Source organism: Pristis pectinata, chromosome 10 (genome assembly GCF_009764475.1).
Source record: "Pristis pectinata isolate sPriPec2 chromosome 10, sPriPec2.1.pri, whole genome shotgun sequence".
NCBI lineage: Eukaryota > Metazoa > Chordata > Chondrichthyes > Rhinopristiformes > Pristidae > Pristis > Pristis pectinata.
The window spans coordinates 19072750-19100360 of record NC_067414.1 but is presented as its reverse complement, the minus strand read 5'-3'; the positions used below and the strand labels follow the sequence as shown (position 1 = coordinate 19100360).

General features: G+C 42.1%; 1 protein-coding gene across 1 annotated transcript in view; it reads right to left on the bottom strand.

Moving 5' to 3' along the window:
* Positions 1 to 27611, bottom strand: part of LOC127575107 (adhesion G protein-coupled receptor B3-like) — a 609306-nt gene that overhangs the window by 194205 nt on the left and 387490 nt on the right. Inside the window, 1 exon segment of the mRNA XM_052024767.1 lies at positions 4745 to 4847. Coding sequence (XP_051880727.1) covers positions 4745 to 4847 — 103 coding nt within the window.

Sequence of the window (27611 nt, the reverse complement as noted above, 5' to 3'; positions counted from 1 at the left end):
TGATGAAATAAGAAGATGCCAATATCGCCAATGCCGACACTTCAAATACACATACACCATGATTAGGACATGCACCATGAATGGTAAAACTCTGGAGGGTATCGAGAATCAGAGTGCAAGTCCATACATCCCTAAAGGTGGCAGCATAGGTAGATAAAGTGGTGAATAAGGCAAAAGGGATGCTGGCCTTCACTATCCAGGGCATAGAATATAACATCATAAAACATAAGTTAGGCCACAGCTGGAGAATTGTGTGCATTTGTGGTTACCACACTGTAGGAAGGATTATACTGCAGTAGGTCCAGAGGAGGTTTACCACAATGTTGCCTGATATGGAGCATTTCAGTTAAGAGGGGAAACTGGATAGGATGGGATTGCTTCCCTGGAGCAGAGAGGTTGAGGGGGAACCTGAAAGACATTTACAAAATTATGAGGGGCATAGAGAAATTGGATAACGGAGATCTGAAACCAGAACCCATAAGTTTAAGGTGAGGAGGAAGATCATTAGAAAGGATCTAACTAAAGATTTTTTCACACAGAGGATGTTTGCAGTCTGGAAGGTGCTGGAGGTATGTACTCTCACAACATTTAAGAAGTATCTGGATGAGGACTTGAATTACCAAGGCAGAGAAGGCTATGGACCAAGTGCTGGTAAATGGGATTAGTATAGATGGGTTACCTGATGGTCAGCGTGGACATGGTGGGCTGAAGGGCCTGTTTCTCTCTGTATGACTCAATAATGTTATGTCTCCCATTAATTATTACATTTGGTTTCACAGATAGGGAATTCTTCCCCTTGTTTTGATTGTGTGTTCTTGGACTATGTGTGACATGACCAGGCTGGTGGTGCCATTCATCCCAGCTGTCCCGAGATGGTGGCCTCTTACTTCAAACCTGTAGGGTAGCAGTGACAACACTGCATCAGCAACCTCCTTGACTCACCACTAGATATTCAATACAGAGTGCAATGAGACTGGTGGGATAGCAAATGGTTAACACAATTATGCCCATTGTGCACTACAACCTAAGATTCATCTCCATTCATTACTTTTACAGCATCAAGGAGTTACATGTCTGCAGAGTGAGAGGTTTTCCGGAGTTTGTACTCCAATGGCACCAGCCTTCTCAGGCAGATCAAATGCTGGATTGTTGAGCTAATCAGAATTCCAGTCTGCAGAGGAACACTACTGTTAAGGTAAAAAACAAAATGCTGGAGGAACTCAGCAGGACAGGCAACATCTGTGGAGGGAAATCAACGGTGGACATTTCAGGTCAAGACCCTTCATCTGGACTGTTAAGGTAGTTGGTCATTCACCCTTTAAGGTCAAAAAGTTCTCAATAGCCCTTACAGCAATAATTTCTCATGGTAACTGACAAATAACTGAGCTGGACATAATGACCTGGAAATTGCAGAGCTTCCAACAGGGTGTGTTAGATGGGCATAAGAAGATCAGTTGGGCTACATGATCCTCTCAGTCATATGGCCCCGGCTACAAACCCAAGGCCTCAGCTCCAACTAAACCAAAATGTCTGGAACGAAAATTTCTCTGCTGTTTGGTCATGGTAGTGTAGCGGTTAGCATAATGCAATTACAGTGCCAGCGACCCGGGTTCAATTCCGGCCGCTGTCTGTAAGGAGTTTGTACGTTCTCCCCATGCCTGCATGGGTTTCCTCTGGGTGCTCCGGTTTCCTCCCACATTCCAAAGATGTATGGGTTAGGAAGTTGTGGGCTTGCTATGTTGGTGCCGGAAGCGTAGTGACACTTGCGGGCTGCCCCCAGAACACTCTACGCAAAAGATGCATTTCACTGTGTGTTTCGATGTACATGTGAGTAATAAAGATTCCTTTTCTTATCTTATCTTATCATTGGGTATGAAGCTGGAATCGAAACATTGGCATAAATATTGGCCATGGATCAGTTGAGCTTGTGCCATGGGTCAGAGAGGGGATGGGGGAAGTAATGGAAGTTTGTGCCTTGGCTCAGAGAGGAATGGGGGTGGGATCTGAATCTGTACCTTGGGTCAGAGAGGGATGGGACAGGGATTAGAGCCTGTGCCTTGGGTTGAGGGAGAGATTGAAATCTGTGCCTGGGGTTCAGGGGGAGGAATTATAATGTGTGTTGCATTCGTAGAGTGGAGGAGTTGGCGAGAGAGGTAGGAGCCTATGCCTTTAGTCAGGGGTTGTGAAGAGGAAGAATCAGGTTGGCCAAGAATTATGGAGGAAGGGGAGGAATCACTGTGGATATCATCACAGAGGACCACTGCCCTAAATCAATAGCCAGGATCACTGCAGAGGACCACTGTGGAGGATCAATGCCCATGGCCTCTGCCATGGATAAGCATACTGTCCCCGGATCACTGCATAGAACTACTGTCGAGAATCAGCACCCAAGAACAACGCCTGGAATTACTGTGTTGATATGTTAAGTGGAAGGGAAAGTTCACGGCACCTATCTGATGCCTCTGCAGATCATGGGGTTAGCTGCCCAGTGAGTGGGCCACAGATTTGGAAGGTGCAGATTGCTAGGAATTTCAACGATAAGGAGGGGTCTCACCTGACAGCAGTCCTGGTCCAGTACTTGGCTGGGAGAATGGGGCATTCATTTAAGGTGAGAGTGGGGAAAGTTCAAAGGAGATGTGTGGGAGTAGTTTTTGGAGTGGTGGGTTCCTGGAATGTGCTGCCAGGGTTAGTGGTGGAGGCAGATATGATAGAGATATTCAAGAGGCTCTTAGAGAGGCACTTGAATATGCAGAGAATGGAGGGATATGGACTATGTGCAGGCAGAAATGATTAGGTGTCATTAGCTCAATTAGTTCGGCACAACATAGTGGGCTGAAGGGCCTATTCCTGTGCTGTACTGTTCTATGTTCTAAAAGTATGGTCCAAGCTCTCCACCATGTTTCAAAAGCAGCACTGGACCAGAAATTATGTCAGTCTATATGTCCCTGGTGTGAAAATAACATCAGTAGCGCAAGTATGTCTAATGCCCAGAAGTGCCTAGTTAGATTTCCGGAATCACGTGAAATGACTTGGAAATGATCATAATCATCTGTCACTCTGGAAAAAATTGTCAATTACATTACATTGGAAAAAGACCAGTACCTTGCTACAGTTAAGATAACGTAAAAAGCACGGATGTTGACTTATATAGGACTCTTAAATGATGTTAACCCTTTGAAGACCCTGAGCAATTTAGTTATCCTTTTATATTCATTCCCATGTTTTTAAAATTACTGATTTCCTGAAATTTTCTTGTGATTATCATTACAACCTATAATTAGTGAACTGCACTGAGGCATGAAAATCTCTTCATTCCAACAAATTTACCAACTGCAAAGGCATTCTATTTTTGACCCTGGGTAATAAAAGAATTCTTCATTTATAGATTGCACAACTGACCATGGATGTTTCACTGGAGCAGGAATGGACACCCAATAGGGAGCTTGAGAGAAGTTCAGAAACAAGGTCAAAGATAGTCAGAGTGGGAGGTTTTGTGAAGGGACACGTTCTGTGGCAGGGAAGAGGGGTTTAGGGAGAAAGTTTCTCAGGGAGGAGAAGCCAAAGGCTGAATGACATTTTATCATTAACTTCAAGTTTATTGTTCAAGTTCAAGTTTATTATAGGTAAGAATGGGGCTGGATGACTAGTAGAGTGGGAAGGTTGAGGGATTAGTGAAGAGAGGGGCAATGCGAGTCTGTTGCTTTATAGAGGCTGGGCTACAGACCACCCACCAAGTATTAAATGATTCTAGATTTTGAATGGAGTGGTGAGAGGAGAAGAATCTTGAGCTTTACTTGTGGTGTACCATACATCCAGCCTGTCAACAGTATTGTAATTGGTAATTGGTTTATTATTGTCACATGTACCGAGACACAGTGAAAAGATTTGTCTCATATGCCATTCAAACAGATCATTCCAAACAAAGGGAAAAGCAATAACAGAATGCAGAATATAGTGTTAAAGTTACAGAGAAAGTGCAGTGCAGGTAGACAAATAAGATGCGAGGGCCATGACGAGGTAGGTTGATAGGTGAGGAGTTCATCCTTATCATACAAGAGGTCCATTCAAGAGTCTTATAACAGTAGGATAGAAGCTTCCTTGACCCTGGTGTTACGTGTTCTCAAGCTTTTGTAGCTTGTGCCCGACGGAAGGGGGTGGAAAAGAGAATGCCCAGGGTGGGAGGGGTCTTTGATTGTGTTGGCTGCTTTCCTGAGGTAGCAGGAAGATAGGATGTTCTTTATGGTGCATCTATAAAAATTGGTGAGGATCATCGGGGACATGCTGAATTTCCTTAGCCTTCTGAGGAAGAAGAGACGCTGGTAAGCTTTTTTGGCCATAGCATCTAAGTGGTTGGACTAGGACATGTTATTGTTGATATTTACACCTAAGAACTTGAAGCTTTCAACCATCTCCACCTCAGCATCACTGATACAGACAGGGGTGTGGAGTTATATATTTTCTGTGGGGGCATGCAGGCATGTTTTTGACTGGGGTGGAAATAAATGACCTGGTGGCAGTGGTGACTGAGCTGAAAAGTTACCAGGGTAATTTTTGAAGCAGATAGGCAGGCCCTGCAGCATCAAGGTGCTTTGCTCTGTGCACCAGACCTACGAAACATGCTCTCTTGGTATGATGCTATGCAACTCGAGGTCATCCCAGACAAAATTGATAGATTGGTCCATGTGTTAGAGGTCTCAAGGTTAATATTCTTGGAGCAGTCTGTCAAGAACTTGGAAATACTTACATTCGCCAAGTGAGCCAGTTCGATCTCTAGCACAGATTCAGTGATTTTCGGTTCTGGTCTAACTGTCACGGCAATTACTTTTGAATTCACAACGGTGTAATTTCTGGAAGGGAAGCAACAGAAAGAGAAAAGATTCAACAAAATAATTCTACCAAAGAAAATCTGGTCCACAGATTGGCAGTGTTGTTATTTTAAAATTCTTTCCCTTTTTTATGAATCCATCGAATATCCTCCACAACTACTTCCAGTCTTAGAGTTTCCTCAGCCCTAATTTTAATCTCCACCATTTACTTGTTTTGGTTGTCAGCTTCAAATTCTCTCCCTGAACCTCATCACTTCTCTGGCTATCCCTCACCTTTGAAGATCTGCCTTAAAACCTCCCTCTTTAGATAAGTTTTTGTCCATTTGACCTGATATCTCCTCAAGTAACAGTGTCAATTTTGCTCTATATCATTCCAGTGAAATGCCTTGAGGTGCATTTCTATGGGAAAGGCATTGTATTCACAAATAGTGTGATTGTTAGTTGGCAACTGCCCTGCTTCTTGGTAGCTGACTGCCAAAATTTGGACAAGAAACTTTGCCTGAGCCTTGGCTGACTGCTGTGAGAATTATGGAATTAATGGCCAAGATTCCTGCCTCAAGCAGGCAGATAACTCAATAAGATATTTAAATTCTTGTATATAAATTGGAAAAACACCCAAAGTAGAAAAATCATTTTTACCTCAATGAGCAATGTAAACTGAGACCGAGCTGCAAATCATAAAATACTTCTCAGCAAATGTACACCTTCGACACAATAATTAATTAGTCACAGATTCCTCATCAATTTATAACTGGATTAAACTGTTTAAGCTTGATGTCCTACATTCCACTCCTCTTTGAGAGGGTTGAGCATTTTACTTTAGGTTTTAAAGTAACTGCTAATTTTCAGGACACTGAACGAAGTGAATCTTGGTGAGGACGTTGAACTGATTAAAGACTGTTGAAGTATTTAAGTCCAGCTCCAATTATTGAAAGTAATGTTATTTGAAAGGACAACTCTGGCTCTACTATCATGAACCTTATAAATTCATTTTTCAGGATCTTGGTATAACTAGCAAGGGTAGTTCCGAATTGCCATGATGGTTATGAATCACCGTCTTGAACCACTGCAGTCCTCCTGGTGAAAGTGTTCCATTGTGCTGCTCCAGAGATAATTCCAGGATTCAGACCAAGTGATGATAAAGGATAAGTGATGTATTTCCAACTCAGAATGGTGTGCAACTTGGAGGGGAACCACCAAGTGGTGGGTCATAGAGTCATACACCACAAAAACAGGCCCTTCAGCCCACCACAACCATGCTGACCATCAATAACCCACCTACACTAACTGCATTTACCAGCACTTAGCCTTCTATGCCTTAGCAATTCGAATGCTTGACCAGATACTTCTTAAATGTTGTGAGAGTACCTGCCTTCACAACCCACTCAGACAGATTCCAACCATCGTCTGGGTGAAAAAAATCTTCCACAGTTCCCCTCTAAAACCCTTACCCCTGACCTTAAATCTGTCCTCTAGTTTTTGATGCCTCTTATATAGGGAAATGTTTCCTACTATCTACCCTGTCTTTGTCCCTCATGATTTTGTACACCTCAAGCAGGTTGACCCTCGGCCTCCTCCACTTCAAGGAAAATAAATCCTTCAGCCTCTTCTCATAAATGAAACAGTCCATCCCGGGCAACTTCCCAGTGAATCTCCTCTGCTCCCTCTTCGGTACATTTATGTCCTTCCTACAGTGTGATGGCCAGAACTCACACAGTACTCCAACTGTGCCTTAACCAATGTTTTATAAAGTTGTACCATAACCTCCCTGCTCTTATATTTTATGCCCTGGCTAATGAAGGCTATTATTATTGTTTTATTATTATTGCTTTATTATCGTCACATGTACTGAGATACAGTGAAAAACTTCTGTTTGTGTTCCATCAAGGCAGATCATGCAAGTGTTCCATGTGCCTTCTTCATCACCTTCTTGTGACTATGGGTTTACCTTCAGGGATTGCACATCAAGGGCCTTCTGTTCCTCAATACTTCCCAAGGCCCTACCATTCATTACGTAGGTCCTACCCTTATTGATCATCTCAAAGTGCAGCCTCCCCCAGTGGTCCCCAGCATGGTCTTCAGCCAATCTGATTCACTCCACATGATATCAAGGCGCTGGATACAGCAAAGGCTGTGGGCCCTGACAACACTCCGACAATGGTACTGAAGACTTGTGTTCCAGAACTTACCGTGCCCAATGTGGAAAATTGCCCAATTATGTTCTGTCCACTAGAAGCAGGACAAATCCAACCTGGCTAATTACTGCCCCATTGGTCTACTCTCGGTCATCAACAAAGTGAAAAAAGGGATAATCGATGGTGCTATCAAGGGGTACTTGCTCAGTAACAAACTGCTCACAGAACCTCAGTTTGGGTTCCACCAAAGTCACTCAGCTCCTGACCTCACTACAGCCTAGGTCGAAAAGAACTGAACTCTAGAGGTGAAGGGAGACTAAGTGCCCTTGGTATCAAGGCAGCAATTGATTAAGTATGGCATCAAGGAGTGACAGCTAAACTGGAGTCACTGGTAATCGGGGGAATACCCTCCACTGGTTGGAATTATACCTCGCACAAAGAAGGTTATCTCAGGTTACAGCAGGGTCCAGATCAACTGGGAAAGTGGACAAAGGAAGAGCAGATGGAATTTAACTCAGACAAATGCAAAGCAATGCATTTTGGGAAGTTAAACCAAGGCAGGGCTAACACAGTAAATGACTGCGCCTGCGGGGTGTTGTAGAACAGAGACAAGGGGTGCGATTACATAATTCACAAAGTGGTGACGCAAGTAGAAAAGGTGGAGAAGGCGGCATACGGCATGCACGCTTGCCTTCATCAGATGAGATATTGAGTATAAGAGTTGGAACGGCATGTTACAGCCGTACAAGATGTTGGTGAGACCGCATCTGGAATATCATGTGTAGTTCTGGTTGCCATACTATAGGAAGAATGTGATCAAGCAAGAGAGGGTGCAGAAACGATTCACAAGTATGTTGTGGGGACTCAAAGGAGAGACTGGATAGACTGGAACTATATTCTCTGGTGTGAAGGAGGCTGAGGGGTGTCCTTATAGACAATTATAATATCATGAGGCGCATAGATAAAGTGGATGGCCACTTTTACCCAGGCTGGGGGAGTTTAAAACCAGAGGGCATATGTTTAAGGTGACAAGGAAAAGATTTAAAGTGGACCTGAGGGCTAAGTTTTTCACATAGAGAGAAGTGGCTGTCTGGAACCAGCTGCCAGAGGAAGTGGCAGAGGCGGGTACAATTAAAACCTTTGAAAGACATTTGGACAGGTTCATGGATAGGAAAGGTTTGGAGGGATTGGGACCAAATACAAGCTAATGGGACTAGCTCAGGAAGGCACCTTAGCCGGCATGGACAAATTGGGCTGAAGGGCATGTCTCCTCTATAACTCTAGGCTACACACTGTGTGTTGGTGGTGGGGGGAATGAATGTTTAGGATGGATGATGGCCAGTGAAGAGGGTGCTTTGTCCTTGTTGGCACTGAGCTTCTTATGAGATGTTGGAATGGCGCTCATATGGGAAAGTGGAGGGTATTCCATCATACTGCTGACTGGTGTCTTGTGGATAAAGTCGTACAGTTGTACAGCACAGAAATGGGCCCTTCGGCCCACCATGTTCTTGCCAGTCTTTTTGCCCACCCATTTGCCTGCCAATCTAAATGTCTTTGAAATGTAGTGATTTTATCTGCCTCTACCACCCCTCAAATTCACCTTGAAACTCCTTCCCCCCAACCTTGAACCTATGCCTGCTTGTTTTTGCTATCCCTACCATGGGAAGAAGATTCTGACTACCTTCCCTTGCTATGTCTCTTATTACCTTATATACCTCTATCTGGTCACCCTTCAGCCTCCTTCACTCCAGAGGAAACAAACTCAGCCTATCCAATCTCTTGTCATAACTGAAGTCCTCCAATTCAGGCAACATCCTGATGAACCTCCTCTGCACTCTCTTCAGTGCAACCACATGCCTCCAATAGTGTGGCGATCAGAATACCAAGTGTGGCTGAAACAGTGTTTTGTAAAGCTGCAACATAATGTCCTAACCTTTATATTTTAGATGATTAAATTAAAAATTTTTTTTAAAATTAAATTTTATTTACAGCGTGGTAACAGGCCCTTCCTGCCCAACGAGTCCGCGCTGCCCATTTTAAACCCAATTACCCTACCCGTACGTCTTTGCAATGTGGGAGGAAACCGGAGCACCCAGAGGAAACCCACGCAGACACGGGAGAACGTACAAACTCCTTACAGACAGCGACGGGAATCGAACTCCAATCGCTGGCACTGTAATGTGTGTGTCAGGAGGTGAGTTACTTACCACATGATACTCATCCTCTGATCTGCTCTTGCAGCCATAGTAGTTATATAACGGTCCAGTTGAGTTTCTGGTTCATAGTGACACCTGGGATGTTAGTGGGGATGATGGTAATGCCATTGAATGTCAATTATGGGTGATTAGATTCTCAGAAATAGTCATTGCCTGGCACTTCTGTGGCATGATATTCACTTGCCTCATCAATGTTATGCATAAAACTCACGTTTCTGTTGAGTCATTAAATATAACCAAAGCAGACGGCTAGATCCAGCTGGTCTGTAGATCCCTGCACCTGATCTTTTTTTTTCATTTTGCATCTCTGTTTTGTCACATTTCTGTGTAAATATGTATATTAAAGGCACTCTTATAATGAATATTGTTGATCGTGAAAGGGAGACAGGGTGCATTGAGGATACTCTCCTGAGAAATGAGTATTACATTGTTCTTGCCGATGTAACCTGACCTCTGCAGCTGAAGATTTTGTTCCTGTCTGTTATCAGTCAGAGCCTTAAATGCCATTGACCTGAAATATCAACTTTTTTTTTATCTGTGGTCAGTCCCTGCTGAGTAGTTCCAACATGTTTTTTTCCTTTTTAGTTCCAGCTATCTAGAGTTCTCTGTAGTATCCACTCCCTCTTTTCCTTAAGATCACCTATTAGTGCATTAATTTGATCTTAAAATACAATGTTATTAGTTCTGGAACAGATTTATCCTTTAAATGCATGTTTTCTCATTTTTCCCTTGTCCCCTCCAACCCATCTTCCTATTAATTCTGGTATGTTTTGTTTAGTAACAATTACTGGGTTGAATGTGTTTTTTTTTTAATGTGGTTGTTGAATTGATTACACTCCCAGCTTTGCTTAAACTGGTGTAATGCAAATGGCTTCTTCTATTTTAAATGTCGGTCTAGAATGAAAAAGGCATGGTGGAATTGTTCTTTGTAACTAGGCATAAAATTAGGCACATCTTTCATAGAACATAGAACAGTACAGCACAGGAACAGGCCCTTTAGCCCACAATGTTGTGCCAAAATAATTAAGCTAATGACACCTAATCTCTTCTGCCTGCACATGGTCCATATTCCTCCATTCTCTGCATATTCATGTGCCTATCTAAGAACCTCTTGAACGCCTCTATCATATCTGCCTCCACCGCTAGCCCTGACAGTGCATTCCAGGCACCCACCACACTGTGTAAAATACTTGCCCCGCATATCTCCTTTGAACTTTCCACCCTCTCACCTTAAATGCATTCCCTTGTTTAATTGCAACTTGTTTAATAAGGGCAATGGTAAAACAGACTGGATTAAAAAGGAAATTTAGTTTAAAATGAAGAATGAAAGCTGATTACATTGTCAGAACCGGAAATAACAACGGAATTTGCGTTGTTGTTACAGTTCAAGATGCTTTTGATTTTCTTAATCCTTATAATTATTTTTTTTTGCATTAGGATTCCATTTTTTAAACTCATGTCTGCATTATTTACCTGCTTCAATACATAGACTAGTAATCAGAACAAAACATATCTGTATTTTAGAAAGTATGGGATGCAATATCTGGTGGTAAATGCACTTACCACATTTTTTAACTTGAGTTAAGTGCAAGTTGCTGGTCTGGTTAACAAAATTGCAAAGCACCTTTCTCTAGTAGAGTATGCACAAAGGAAATCATGACTGATTCAAATAAATATTCCATTAAGGTAACGATGCTGATTGCTTCATATTTAACTCATGGCACACCACAAACAGTCTAAAACTAATCCCTTTCTGAAACTGGCAACAAGCATAGAAGTCACTACCTGCAAGGGTTATGGAGGCAGTCAATTTGACTTTAATCAGGAAATTGGAAATTGGATGGGCATCAAGGTAAATAACTTGTTGGGGTAGAGGGAAAGAGCAGGGGAATGGGAATGATGATATTTTTCAAAACAGAACCAGCAGAGACTCAGTGGGCTAAATGCCTCCTTCTATGCCATCACAAATGAAGGTTGAGACTGATAGATTTTGGACAAAAGGGAACCAAGGGATATGGGGAACTGGCAGGAAAATGAAACTGAGACCAAGATTAGATCAGCCATGATCTTACAGATGGGGCAGCAGGCTTGAGGGGCCAAGTGGCCTACTCCTGCTCCTATTTCTTATGTTTTGTTATGCCCTTTTTGCCTTGCGTTTGTTGGTGAAAGAATTTTTAGTTTAATTTAATCTTTAATCATCTCTTCCATTTAATCTTCTGTCCATCTTGCAGGTAGTGAGGGCCCAACACATTGATGCAATCACCAAGAAGGCACACCAGTGGCTCTACTTCATTAGCAGTTTGAGGAGATTTGGCATGTCACCAAGGACTCTTGCAAATTTCTACAGATGTGCAGTGGAGAACATTCTGACTGCTTGCATCACTGCCTGGTATGGAGACTCCAATGTGCAGGATTGCAAGAGGCTGCAGAGGGTTGTAGACTCAGCCAGCTCCACCACGGACACAACCCTCCCCACCATCGAGGACATTTTCAAGAGGCGGTGCCTCAAGAAAGCAGCATCCATCATTAAGGACGCTCACCATCCAGGACACACCCTCTTCTTGTTACTACCATCAGGGAGGAGGTACAGGAGCCTGAAGACCCACACTCAATGTTTTAACAACAGCTTCTTCCCCTCCACCATCAGATTTCTGAATGGTCCATGAACCCTTGAACACTACCTCATTATTCTTCTTTTGCGCTATTTATTTTTTTTTAAATGATAGTAATTTTTATGTCTTGCACTGTACTGCTGCTGCAAAATAACAAATTTCATATGTCAGTGATAATAAACCTGATTCTGATACTTTAATATCACTTCTGTTTTTCAATCATATCTGTATGTTTGTTAACAATGCATTATTAAAGAAATGATTCCGCAAATCATTGGCCATTCCAGTTCACTCATATCATAACTTTGGCAGATGTAAGGGCCACCATTTAGCTGAGGATCTGGATTTCCCCCCTCTGAGCATTTGGGAGTGGAGCCTCTTTCAATTGCAAATGAATCACAGTCAAAGAAGTAGAAAAAGACCCAGTTTCCCTGGAGTTTCTGTGGACCCAGCACTGAGTTAGCACAAGGTGTCTTGTCAGGTCTACATGCCACATTGCTGGAAGTGGATTTCATCACAATATCTAAGCCAGGATCATGTGTCATACCTCTTGAAAAGTAAAGGCATTTTTTAAGAACTTATTTCACTCAGGGAATATTGATGTCCTATCAAGGCCCAACAAGTGATGGGAACACAATCACTTCCAAGTTTACTTCCAAGTCGTATCCCGTTGACTTGAAAACGTGTCAACCTTCTCTACAGTCACTGGTCAAGATTCTAAAACACTCTCGATAACAGCATTGTGGTAGTGCCTTCATGGCGTGGACTGCAGTGGTCAAGATGCTGGCTCACAACCAACATCTCTGGATCAATGTGGGGTGGACAATAAATGCTGCCCTTGCAAATAATGGCCCATTTGGGAATGAATTTAAAAGTTATCATGATAGATTACTTTGTCTCCAATAAATTACAATGTAACTGCAGATGAGGGCTCTCCTGGGACATTAAGGAATTAAATTGGTAACCTAAATTCACAAGACCAGTCTTTCTTCAAGTGTTCATAAATAGGATTTCTTTACATTAGATGAAAATAATGATATTTCCAGTGGCTTAAAATTACAGGACAGATTATAAAATTGTATGCTCCTGGTAGGGAGGTCATTGTCTTGGAGCTTCTTGTTTCCTGATCAGCTTTCTAGTTTAAAGTAATTTACAACCATGGAATGATACAGTACAGAAGGAGATTGTTCTGCTCATTATGCCTGTGCTGGAGCTTTGGGCCAGAAATACAGTTCTTCCCATTCTCATCTGCTTTCCTCATAGTCATGTCATACTTTCCCTTTGAGTACTCTATTGAAAGTTACTATTGAAACTGCTACAGTGCCTTTCCATTTCAGCGCAATGGAAATCACACGAATGTTGTTCGAACAGGTGGTGTTTTCTCACATCGTCTTTGGTTCTATCTTGTGAATCCGTGTCCTCAAGTTGTTGACACCTTTACTAATGGAAGCAAGATCATAAAGGCTTTGATAGAATATCTGGGAAGAAATTGGTCACCTCCATCAAATGTCCCTCTTATCCCTCTTTGTGTACAACTTCCAACTCAGATCACTGCCTGGCTTTGTCTGTGGCTCATCTGCTGCTCAGACTCTCACCCATACCTTTGTTACTCCTCTGCGTGACATTGCCCATGTGCTCCTGGCCGTGCTCCCATCTACCAGCCTCAGTAGACGTACCATCTGCATCTTAGTAACCTGTATCTTAATCTTCGTCACTCTTTTGTTCCCTGACCTATGTTTGATTCAGGCTAAGAAACTAATTATCATTTTTTAAATCTTGTTTTCAAATCCTTGTATGGTCTCCCTCCTTCTCATCTCTGTGATCTGCCTAGTCCTTCAATTCTGGCCTCAGCTGTCAAGGCTGTGATCTCAGGTATTTCCCACTACCCCAATTCACTTCTCTCCTTTAAACTTTCTAAGCAACTTTAGCCTTCTCTGCTAATATCTCTTTCTGTGGCTCATTGTGGGGCTTGGGGATGTTTTATTATATTAAAGGTACACTATAAATATAAGTTATTGTTGTTGTTATTGGTTGAATTCCAATCATTTGCTTTATATTTATTTGACTTGCATCTGCCAGCTCACTTGCTTAATAAGCAGAAGGGAAATGTGATTTTTTTGGCTGTGAGCTTTAATAATAAAAAAATGAGTTAACCAGATTTAGAAACTGAATCGCAAGCCAGTAGTTCTGCATTTGTGTTAAGTTTTTTTTAAAGGTGGCTGCATTCTTCAGCAAATGTTGTTGTGCACATTAGTCCCATGATGATAACCACGGTAAGGAAAGTATTTATAGCCATCAGCCATGTGTTGCTGTGTTATTTTCTGTTCAATCACTCTCATTATTCATGCTGCTGAAAATCATTATGTGGTCCAGAGGAAACACTTGGCTAAGGATTGGCAGCTACCGCAATGTAAGTCAATTTAGCCTGAAATAAATTATCAGTTGTCAGAAAGGGTGTGAAAATCTTAATGAGCTTGATGCCAAGTTAGCTTCTTCACATTTTCCCATCACTGATTTGATTTATGGAGATGGGCAGGGTTTTCAGAAAATAAATGCCGAGCTTCCCCACAGCACAGATAGAAATGTAGATCCTCAAAGCAATATATGTCCTCTTGGGTGGAGAAAGGCAACAATTCTTGCTGTAAGACTTGCATATTCTCTCTTTGTGAAATTTGCTAACTAATGGGATAATCCTTTGAGCATTTATTTAAAGGAAGAAAAAACAGCCTTACTGCTATGGCAGTGTGGCTGGCGAATCATTCTCCCCACCTGCAGTCCAGATCGTGGGAATCTCATCTCAATGCCTGACCTTATGAATACATTTGATCTCATCAGTCCCACCAATAAAATGAAACAGGAAGAGCTGGGAATGCTCAGTAGGCAATCCAGCACCTGATGTATTTTGCTTTTGGATTTCAGCTCAATGAACCTTGATTTTCAGCCAATCAAACACAGGTATTTTTGAAAAGAGAATCGGAGAGAATCTGCAGTTGTATTTTTCATGTCATAAGGAAGTCGCAAAGTGCTGCACAGGCAATCTGATGCAAAAGAAATGCTCATTCCAAAAGCAGTAGTTAACTGAATGAGTTGATAATCTGCCTTTACTGAGATTGGCTACATTGCTACACATGCCTGTTCTTCCTCCATTAATTTGCTGGATCGTTTAATAAGCAGATAAGTCGTATCACAAGGCATCTCTCATCACGGTGTATTCCTTCTGAATGTTGCTCAAGATTTTGTTTGCAAGTCTTTGATAGGATTTGAACCCATATGCTTCCAACCAAGAGTGCAAAGCCCAGTAACTGAGCAAAGCTGACACTTTAAACATTTTCCATGACCTTGTGCCCAGGACAAAATATCACATAAAGGTGGCCTAGAAGTGAATATCAGTTGAGCTTTTATGGAGCATCACAGAGCATTCTAATTCTTCTCTTAAGGTGAATTTTCAAATCAGGGGTCAATAAATATTTTGTATCTATAGACCCTATATCTAAATATCATGTGAAACATTCCCCATTATGTTTCTGTCTATGGTGTTCCAAACTGCATGTGATACTCCCACTAACTGTAATGAAAATGGGGGCAATATTGGAGTGGTCTCCCAGTAATAGCTCTAAACTTTGCAGTTTCAGACCATGCATAAATGTTTCAGTAATAACTTGTGTCTGAGAGACCTTGGAAAATGTTAAACTCTTCAGTCACAGAAACCAGAAGATCAATTCATATTTCTGGATGGCAACAATTTTTGCAGTATACTAAATTTTATTTACAGCGTGGTAACAGGCCCTTTCGGCCCAACGGGTCCGCGCCGCCCAATTTAAACCCAAATTAACCTACCCGTACATCTTTGCAATGTGGGAGGAAACTGGAGCACCCGGAGGAAACCCACGCGGAGAACGTACAAGCTCCTTACAGAGAGCGACGGGAATCAAACCCCGATTGCTGGCACTGTAATAGTGTTGTGCTAACCGCTACGCTACCATGCCGCCCAGCTAAATTTACCGTGCTAAATTATACTGTTGGTAGAAAGATCAGAACACAGCAAACTCTAAGTCTGAAAACAGTCATTGCTGGCAATGCACTTGTACATTTTGACTATAATTTTATTGGGGTTGTAATCAGTTAAAATAGTGGTAATGGTGGCCAAAGAAATGTCATCAATTAATTGAGCAAGAGCTTGTTGGAGGATCTGTAGTCTGAGGAGAAAGATTTAAGCTAATGGACAAAAGAACCAGAAGGGAGTTGAGATTACTTTATATGCAGCAAGTTGTAATGATCTGTCTGAGAGGGTGCTGCAAGCAATTTTAATAGTCACTTTTAAGAGGAAACTGGAGAAGTGCTTGAAGGGAAACATTTGCAGAGATATGGGGAATTAGCAGGAGAGTGAGACTTATGAGATGGCCTCCTATGTTGTCTCAAACTGAATCAATGATTCTATAATACTCTTGATAGTCACTTATGGCTTCAAACAGTGAATTTAACAATAAGGTGATGCAGTTATAATATTAGTGATAATAAAAAGATTGTCAAAACATCAGAATCATGATGCTCTAAATGGAAATATTGGTCATCTAAAACCCATTATGCACCTGCTTAGCAAATTTGCAAATTTGTTTACAATGCTTACATTTGTGCAGTAATTTTAAGCCTCATCAAACAATAGAAGAAATACATGACAATCAAAAAACAAGCCTGGAATAACGGTTGATTCTTGCTCAAATGAATCTATTTGGAGCGGCATAAACATCCTGGGTTTCTGGACAAATAAATCTTTTTTTCATTAACTAGCATAAGTAATTGCTGTGTTGCAGGCACTGTGTGTGTATTCGTTAATTCTGTGTTCCTTACTGCCATTAATAAAAACAAATTTGTGTCCCTTCTGGTTGAGTCATGTGACTTGCACACAACAGACATCCAAAGCTGTGATACTGTGCCCAGAGGACAAAAAAACCAAAGGTGATAAATCAAATGTGGACAGAGGTTTGGAACTGCTGTGTTCCCATTTAATAAGTAACCATGAATGTTAAAGTGACATTCAAATATAACATACCTTGGGATTGGTTTGGTATCAGGGAACTTATTTTACCAGGCACGGTGAATCACATGAAACGACAAAATGGATTTCCCCATCTTTATACTTGCATCTACATTTTGCCTACAATGTCAGAAGTTTTTCCCAATTGGAGTTTATGGAAGGTTAACTGTTGGCATCATTTGATAGGGGATTGCTCCCTCCTGTAAAGTGGCTGAAATGCTTGAACCAGTTATGCTCCCCTGGGTGCCCACAAAGAAAATCCCCTGTCTGGTGTCAGCTATGAGTGTGTAGTTAGCCTGTGACTGAGAAGGTTATGTGTTCGTCCAAATGCAGAATCTGATTGCATAAGTCACACTGCCCTTGAAGTGCAGCACTGAGGAAGTACTGTACTGTTGCAGCCTTCACTTTTCAGATCAGCTGTTAAACTAAGAACATCTCTCTCCTCACAGTGGACCTAAACTATGCAGCTGAAATTCGAAGACAGGGAGCACCTCCCATGCTCCAGCCAACTTTAAATCCCTCAACTAAACTCAGCTTATTTGGTCAATTATTTCATCCCTCTTTGTGGGAGATAGAAGAAATTGGCTGCCAACTTCTCCCATTGCAACTGGTACATTCACCAGACGGATTCCAGGCATAGCCAGACTACTGTATGAGGATGGGTTAAGTCGACTAGATTTGTATTCAGTAGAGTTTAGAAGAATGAGAGGGGACTGAACTGAATCCTAACAATGCAAAGCAGACAGGATGTGGGGAGGATGTTTCCCTTGTTGAGTGTCCGGAACAAGGGTCTACAGCCTCAGGGGGCATGGTAAGAGATTTAGGACTGAGATGAGGGTGGGAACCTATGGAATCCACTACTACAGAGGATTGTAGAGGCCCATTTGCTGACTATATTTAAGGAGATAGATAAATTCCTAGACATAAAAGGAATCAAAGGGTATGGAGAGGGAGTGGACTATGGCAGTGAAATAGGGAATTAGCCACAATTGTATTGGATGACAGAGCAGGGTTGAAGGCCCGAATGGTCTACTGCTGCTACTATTTGCTCTCTTTCTGTGTAACAATAATTACACTTCAAAAATGATTCATTATTTCTAAGTTCTTTTGGGGCATCCTTAAATTGCCAAAAGCATAAAAAGCTTTCAATATATAGTTTTTTTCTTACTTCTGTCAAATGTACTAACTCAATGTAACTGCACTGTGCAATGAACTGACCTGTACGATCGGTATGCAAGACAAGTTTTTCACTGTACCTCGGTACAAGTGACAATAATAAACCAATACCAATATACCAGATTTTGCAACAGTAACAATGGTAAAAGTACATCCTGAATCTTAGCTCTGAGATATTCACACAGCCAGGGTTCATTGTAAAAATCCTGAAGTTGCTGCCAGTGGTTTAGCCCTCTTCTACAGCCTGTATTGCCTGTACCCTTCTTAGATGCAATCAAAGGATTACTTGGATCCATGTGAATTTCAGATGTTTATGACTAGTCTCACTGCAAAACACCCTGAAAGCTTTATGCTTTGTTATGGAAAGTCTATGTGAGATTTTAAAGCCATTGTTATATAATTCTAAATTATCTGGCTAAAAAACTGTTATTGATAAGTATTGTAATTTCCTCACACAAATATTTTCAAATATAAAGAATCTAAGACAAAAAAACTTAGGCTATCAATTGATCGACATCATTGTCAATTTTAAGCACATGCTTCAGCTCACGGTAAACCTACACAGAAGAAAAATTGACCAAAGTTTTTAACCCAGCTGCCATGAAGAACAGAGGTTCTCTGTGATGAAATTCTAAAACAGGCTGTGAGCTGAGAGGAAATGCTGAAGAAACTGTTCCTACAAACACATAGGATGCAGCTGGAATTTAACTATTTATGTTCTTCTCCAAACCCCTGTGGAGTGGCTACCAACAAGTCAACACACAACTAATGAATATAGTTCCACTAAGTCTGGATTTGTCTGCAAAAGCCTTCAAAAGTGGTAAACATCAGAACCATCACCAGAGCGAAATTGAGTCATTTGTCAGAATGCTTATAAACTGAGATCTTGCCCCATCAAAAAAAAGATTGTGCTAATGGTTGAATATCAAATGGAATGACATTTCTAAAATGACCTGTTCATAAACTTGGAACAAACAGGATAAAGATAGAACATACACAGGGGAGTACTGTCAATCAAATTGTCAGGGATTTGATCTTTGTATTACAGAATGAAGCGAGTTCAGGTAAAACTTCAGCAACCTGAAAGAAGCTGTACATTGGACTGATCCCCACCTACACATGGGAGCACACTCTTCATCATGAGTTAAAGAGTGAGTAATATATAAAGCTAAAAGGCAAGTTACAAGGGACCTGCAGACAGGGCTGGTCACCCGTATGAATGGGGAGGACTCTTTCAAGTGATCACCTGAGTGAGTTGTGTTCTGAGTCAAAGAGCAAGAGTATATGCAAGTCGAAGTCACAGTAACAAACAGGATTAAAGCTGTGCAAAGTCATTAAAGTACAGAGGTCACTTCAGTTTGTCACTTTGTTGTGTTCTACATCACATAATCCTTGGTATTTTCATGTAATATATCATTTATAGTGTTCATATTTGTAGTATTTCATTTGTGGTGTTTTCTCAGTCTTAAACATTCTGCGTTGTCTGTTTTGTGAGCTGTGTCTAGTTTTACCCTGCCTGGTCAGGATAGGTGTAAAGAGACAAATACCTACAGCATTAACAGGCATGATTAAACATATGTTTCAATGTATTGATGATGCATCATGGCATGAAAAAAATGATGTCTTAACAAATACTGTAAATATCACCACTTAATGAGGTTTTTAACTAACCCACATTGCTAATTGCATCTACAACCAGCAAGGGGTTGAATGGAATAGAATCCCCTTGAGCACTGATCTGCTGGGATGAAGCTCTTGGGAGAAATGTGCAGGTGGTAGCCAGGAACCAGTGGTTGCCAGGAAATGGTGGATCACATAGACTCTTGAGCTGTGGTTTCTTGCTAATGGAAGAAAACAGACCTCCTATTGCAACTCTGTCACATGGACTGGGCCATGCCCCTACTCCTGGTGAGACACTGGGCCCAAAGTGGCAGTTGTGAGTCACCTCCCACCTTGTCACCAAACTGCTGGAGAAGATGGTGTCCGGGAATGAAGACTCTGCTTTAGGCATAAGGATTGGTCCTTGGCTCAGCAGCAGCCCAATTTCCCCATGTCATTGTGCAGCTCCCACCAGGCCTGTTTCTGCAGTGGTGCTTCACCTGGTGATGGGGGTGGTGAATGAGGGCAGACTGGGAGAAGCACAGAAACCTGGGAGACACAAGTGACTGCAGATGCTGGAGTCTGGAGCAAAAAAAACAAGGTGCTGGAGGAACTCTGCGGGTCAGGCAGCATCTATGGAAGGAAATGGACTGTTGACGTTTTGGGTCGAGAACTTTCATCTAGACTGAAAGAGTAGAGGGGAGATAGCCAGTGTAAAGAGGTGAAGGTGGCAGGAGCTGGCAAGTGATAGGTGGATCCAGGTTGGGGGGGGGGGGGGGGGTGGTGTGGTTTGATGGGTAGATGGAGTTGGGTGGAGGAGGGAAGGGTGAACACAGCATTCACTCTGTCCTCCCCAACCTGACTCCATCTGCCCATCAACCCCTCCTCACAGGAATCTGAGGGTTGGAAGCCTGGAGGAGGTTATTGATGGGGGAGCTCTTGGAGGGATTTGAACATGATAATGAGAATATTAACTGACATCACCAGAGGTTATAAAGGCAAAGCCTTTTCTAGTAGTCCATCAAAATTTAAATTGGACCAGTCAAAAGTATTAATAGTTTTTTATTTCATACAATGCCAATAACTACAATCATTTTTAAAAATGTTTGTAATTAATTTAATTATTTAAACAGTTCTAAAAATTGCTTCTGCATGCTCTAATCTTTACGTAGTGCTCTGTCTAATGTTTCAAAATTTATATTTCTTTTTCCTGGACGCTCTGTCGAGGATGATTTCTGGGCAGCCTGATGCAAGACAATGGCAGGCATTGTCGATGGACTTGCCATGCCACAGGGATTACTAGACTAACAGGACACCTTTCTTCAAGGTCAGCACAGAGCATTATTGGCTTGCTGATAAAGCAGATGCTGGAAATCTGGTGGTGCTCAGCAGATCAGGCAGCATCACTGGAGAGGGAAATGTTCATCAGAACTGAGCCAGTGGGTTCTGATGATAGATATCGATCTGAAACTAACTCTATTTCCCTCTCCACTGACTATTGCCTTACTGCTGGCTACAATCTTTGGGCAGGAGAGAAGGAACAGGTGTTGATTATACACCCCTTGAGCTGCTGCACCATTACATGTCTGATAGGTGAACAAGTCCTGGGCCTGCTGCTCCTGGGCTCATGTCTGTGCAGTCTTCTATGCCTGATGCTGGGCATCAAGAGCTTGGTCTGTGCCTGACCCTGAGTCTTGTGCCTGCTCCTCCACTCTATTCCTTATGCGGGACGTGGCGATCCTGGGCTGAGAGATTCTGTGTCTCGTGCCCACTGCAGCACTCTGTGCCTGATCCCAGGCCTCATATCTGCTCTACCACTCCATGCCAGATTGTTGGTCTTGATATCCTGGGCCTCAAGCTGCTCAACCCCGCTCCACCACTCAGAGTCTGAGCCTGGGCCTCAGCACTTTCCATCCAATCCCCATGATTTCATCAAATTCTAAAAATATATTGATTTCAACTTTGAACATTCTCAATGGCTGAGCATCATTAAGCCCTCTGACATAAAAAATTTGAAATATTTATAATCCCACATAAAGAAAATTTTCCTCTAGCTAGGCCAAAATTCCTGGACCCTTAACCCAAGACTGCCGCCTAGATCCAGTCTCTGCAATATGAGGAACCAGTCCCTCGATACCTGTTCTGTCACTTCCCTCTGAGTCCTGTATGTTTCGACAAGATGAACTCTGATTCTTCCAGTCACCAGTGAGTCAGGGACCATCTTGCCCAAGCTCTCCTCCCAGGAATATCTTCCTGCCCTCAGGATCGGTCTAATGAATCTACATCAGCGAGGACGCAGAAGAGGTTTACCAGGATGCTGACTGGATTAGAAGGCATGTGCTATGAGGAGAGTTGTTTTCTCTGGAGAGGCGGAGGCTAAGGGGAGACCTGATAGAAGTTTATAAGATTATGAGAGGCATAGATGGAGTACACAGCCGGTATCTTTTTCCCAGGTTTGAAATGTCTAATCCTAGAGGGCATACATTTAAGGTGAGAAGGGGTAAATTCAAAGGAGATGTGTGGGGCAAGTTTTTTTTACACAGAGAGTGGTGGGTGTTTGGAATGTGTTTCCGGGGTGGTAGTAGAGGCAAATACAATAGAGGCATTTAAGAGGCTCTTAGATAAGTACATGAATATGCAGAGAATGGAGGGATATGGACATTGTGTAGGCAGGAGGGACTAGTTTAGTTAGGCATTTAAGTACTAGTTTAATTAGTTCCGCACAACATCATGGGCTGAAGGGCCTGTTCCTATGCTGTACCATTCTATGTTCTACCTTAGCCAACATGCTCCTCATTCCTCCTGGTTTTATTTAAAATAAGGTTTTAGATACAGCATTTTGCATATCCTTCTTGAACTCAAAATGACATTTTTCATATTTTTTCACCAAGATCCGCTCCCGTAAAATTAATAATTAACCCTGTGTCATTAAATAAATATAAAAAAATACCCTATTCCATGGTTTGTCCCAAGATGAATTGCTCCAGGAAATTGTTTTGAATGATCAATTTGTTCTGCGAACTGCTTTGCCAATTTGATACATCCAGTCTACAAAAAGATTACCACCCCCCATGGGTAGTGCATATCATTATTACAACTCATTTTATTTCTTGATTACTACTCTACCTAACAGTGTAGATATTGCAGGAAAGTTTATAAACCACATCTGCTAATTTATTATATCTCTGTAATCCTGCATCTCTTCCAGACTGATTTACTTCCTGATCCTCCTAGTCACAAAAATGGAAGACCAATAGTTACATAATAAATCCAATCTTTATTGTTCCTGCAGAAGCCTAATGGAAAAATGGTCTATGCTATATAAGAACTGGATGTAGCTGGGGCACAGGGAGTGTGTGAGAATCTGATTGATTCAAGCACCAGTTGGAACACTGCTTTTTGTGAAGGAGATGTAATTAAAAGGTCAGAAAAAAGGTCACAGCTGCTTCCAAATAACATACAACTAACTCATGTGCCAAAACTTCTGTAGATCAGAGGAAGGAGTTAAAGAAGCAGAAACTCCTACAGTCGTGGGGTATCAGACCATGTGCAGAACAGAAGTTAGTGATTTAAAGGGTGGTGTGAAAAAACGATATATGTGGTAAGTGGACTGGAAGAACAATTGGTTCAGTTATTCCGTGTTTCCACAGCAGGATTTAACAAAAAAGTCATCATCTGTCACAACTTAAAAAGTATGTAGCTACCTGGAGGCTTTGCTTATAAGTGCAGGCATTCAAATAGCCTGGTGACAAAGTGCGTTACATACTATTTCTACATTATTCCCAGAGTAAAGGAAATATTTGGAGCAATCAGACATTCTCAGTTGTATTATTTACTATTCAAGTATTCAATTATTTAATGTTATGGGAAGCACTTTGCTGTTTTAAGAAACAATGCTATGGCACTATTGGAATTCATAACATTTCAAGTTTAGCAATGACAAGGGAAAATAGCAGAAAGGTCAAATGATGGAAGTGAAGCAACATTAGTGTGAGTAAGATCAACAATGTGAAGGGAATCATAGAGATCCTTGACTAGCAATCAAAATATAAAGAAGTTTAGGAACCATAGGCTGAAAAGAATCAGCCCAAGTAGCTTGAATCTGCTTCAACTATTGTCTTGTCTTTCTCTCACTCTCTCCTGACCTAAAGTCATTTTTACAGAGCAGACAAGTCCGAGTAACCTGACAGTCAGAGCAAAGGCTGAATGGCCCCAGGCCCTCAGTAAGTGTGTAGGAATTGCTTTGTGCTACCTGGAAAGCTCCTTTAGGTATGCAGCTCTCCAATCTATCATTGGTTCAACCTCTAATGCCTTGTGACAGTACTGATCAAAACACTAGTCAGATAATGTAAGCCTGCCCTCAATCTATTCTTGAACAGGGTACCAGAAAAAAAACGTTTAATGTTGTAAACCATTTCAAACTGCTTCTTAGGAATGTAAAAATACAAATTTACCACTGAACTGTGTAAGGAGATATTGGTCTGGATTATGCTGGCAGCTGCCTGGTGCTTCCGTGGCGATCTGCCGATGAGCTGCAGTCTGCATCAGTACTCTCCAGACTTCCACGACTGAGCACAGCAGCAGACTGAGCAGTGGGGATGTGTTGGAGGTTAAATGAACACACACCTGACCTCTTGCTCTGTGCCTGGACTTACCACCGAGCCCAGCCCCTCAACATTACATCAGCCACAGCTCACACATTTAGTGCCAACCCAGTTACTTGAATGGGGTCACTGATTTTCCTATGAAAGGTACTCTTGGGGAAGTCTTTTGTTTAGCTAAGAGCAGTTTCATTTGTTTTTTCAAATGAATTTAGCCGTTTTCAAAAAAAAACTTTTCAATAATTTTAATTTTTTTTTAAACTGTTAACAAAAATCCTTAGATGGGGTGGTTCAAGAGTGGGGCCTGAGTTCCAATGCCCGTGGTCTGGTCATCATTTGTGCCCTAATGTGCCTCGCAGATAGCCAGTGATAACCAGCAAATAACCACCTCACAGTGACACCAGCAGTGCCTTCAGAGTTGTATGGGCACAAAAATCTAGTATGGCCAAGGGCTCGCATGATTGATGACCACCAGGTATGATCCGGGAACAGCGCAGTCCAGCTAGAAGACCAGATGACCAAATCCTGGATCAAAGGGTTAAGCTTCAAGTAGCATCCTAAAGAATGAAAAAGAGGCAGAGGCAGGGCGGAAATTCATCATTGGTTACTGGCACTAAATGCGTGCAAGAGTGCTATGGATGAGTTATAGACACCTGTGAATAATTGGCTCCATATTTCAAGGGAACTGAATGTGTACTGGCAATTGCTAGGATGGTTCAGTACTAGAGCCATAGAGTTGTACAGCATGGAAACAGGCCCTTCGGCACACTGAATGTGAGCTAATCATCAAGCACCCATTTATACTAACCCTACATTAACCGCTTTTTAAGATAAGATAGATATTTATTTATTAGTCACATGTACGTCGAAACACACAGTGAAATGCATCTTTTTGCGTTACTGAGAATGTGCTGGGGGCAGCCCGCAAGTGTCGCCACTCTTCCAGTGCCAACATAGCATGCCCACAGCTCCTAACCTGTACGTCTTTGGAATGTGGGAGGAAACCAGAGCACCCAGAGGAAACCCACGCAGACATGGGGAGAATGTACAAACTCCTTACAGACAGCAGCAGGAATTGAACCTGGGTCGCTGGTGCTGTAATAGCGTTACGTTAACCACTGCATGACTTTCCCCACATTCCCATCCACTCCCCCCAGAGTCTCCCTACCACTCACCCATACACTACGGGCAATTAACCTCCCAAGATGCACATCTTTGGGATGTGGGAGGAAACCAGACTATCCTGAGGAAACCCACATGAACACAAGGAGAACATGCAAACTCCACACAGGCAGCGCCAGAGGTCAGGATTGAATCCGGGTTGCCGGAGCACGTTTAGCATCAACAACCAAAGACAAATTTCGAGTTCAGAAAGAAGATCCCTTCTAGTTTAGGGACACAGTAGATTCACTAATGTGTACATGTTTCATCTGTATAATTGGCAAGAAAAATCAGTGAGAAAAATATGACTGACATTGATCAGAGTTAGTCCATTGAACTGTTGTTAATAAGATGGACACAAACAACCAGTAATGTGACTAATGCATTCGGTAGATTCCAAGCAAAAAGTTGCAATCAAATTATAAACAAAAGGTTGGTCCAATAGATGGCTTTTGCATGAAGGCCCGTGTCATGGTCGGTCTCCCAGCCACTGGCTCCACTTCCATTAACCCAGGCAGTTCCCAGAATCCATTCCCATTCTACTTGGATCTTTCTCCACATAGCATCCAATGCTGTCCAATCTTCAAATGATTGTGCTTTACACTGTTTCTTCAGTACATCTTCTCAGTGGTTACTACTTTCCTTTTTCTCAAAATATTGTTTGAATCATCATAGTTCAATCTCCACCATGCCTTTAATCTGGCAATGAAAAGGCTATTCCTTTCAGTGTCTCAAAAGTGCAGTTTCACCAACCACTGACATTTCTTTGGTGCCTTTTCACTTGGTAATTCTCTATCTATTCTTAAATGGAACTTCTCCACTGCCTCCAAGAAGCCAGCTTCTCTTCCTGCTACACCTGCTTTCATCAGTGCTTCTTGATGCTAACTTTGCTCTGCATTATCAGTACAGGAACCTCAATATCCCGCCATCTGTCACTGTTCTGCATAGCCCAGTCCATCCAGTGACCATGTACTGTGACATAACTGGAGTGGGAGTAAGTCTTCCTTGATCCAAAGGGACTACATATGAAGAGGAAGACTGTTGCCCTGTTTGGCAAGAACACAGAAAATGCTCCTAGACTCTGTAAAGTCCACAACTGTGCAGACCAGTTGCTTGGCCAGCTGAGTATTTGCAGCAGTTTCTGTTTTTATTTCCGATCTGCAGGTTTTGAGTGGACCAGAATTTGGCGAGCTAGCCTGTTTCAATCTGAGATTCATAGTGGTGGTGTATGTAATTATGTGACATAAATGTATGACATATGCACACATACACAAAATAGAGAAAGTAGAATAGATGATACATGTGCTCTCACAGCTCTCCATGTCATTTATATAGAACATAGAACAATACAGCACAGATCAGCACAGCTGATTATGATGCCAAGTTAAACTAATCCTGTCTGCCTGCACGTGACCTACATCTCTCTATTCCCTTCCTGTTCACTTGCCTGTCTAAATGCCCCTTAAATGTTGATATCGTATCCGCATCCACCACCTCCCCTGGCAGCACGTTTCAGGCACCTACCACTCTCTTGCACATCTTGTTTTTGACATTTCCACTTTGGGAAAAAGGCACCTACCTACCCTATCTATGCCAGTCATAATTTTATATACTTCTGTCAGGTCGTCCCTCAGCCTCTGATGCGTCAGAGTAAACAATCGCAGTTTGCCTAAACTCTCGTTATAGCTAATAGCCTCTAATCCAGGCAATATCCCGGTGAAGTTCTTCTGCACCCTCTCCAAAGCCTCCACATCCTTCCTGTAACATGGCAACCAGAGCTGCATAAAATACTCCAGATGTGGCCTAACCAAAGTCTTATACAACTGCAACATGACTTCCTGACTTTTGTACTCAAATATCCCAACCAATAAAGGAAAGCATGCTATAGGCCTTCTTTACTACAATGTCTACTTGTGTTGCCACTGTCAGGGAGCAATAGACTAGCACCCCAAGATCCCTCTGTATATCAATGCTCCTGCCACTTACTGCATGCTTTCCTTTTACATTTGATCTTCCAAAGTGCAACACCTCACACTTGTCTAGATTAATCTCCACCTGTCATTTCTCCTTCCATATTTCCAACTGATCCATGTCCTGCTGTATCCTTGGACAACCTTCCTCACTATTCCAAATGCTGCCAATTTTTGTGTTGTATGCAAACTTACTAATCCAGCCCATCTACATTTTTGTCCAAATAATTTACATACATCAGGGGTTCCAGCACTGATCCCTGCATGACACCACTAGTCA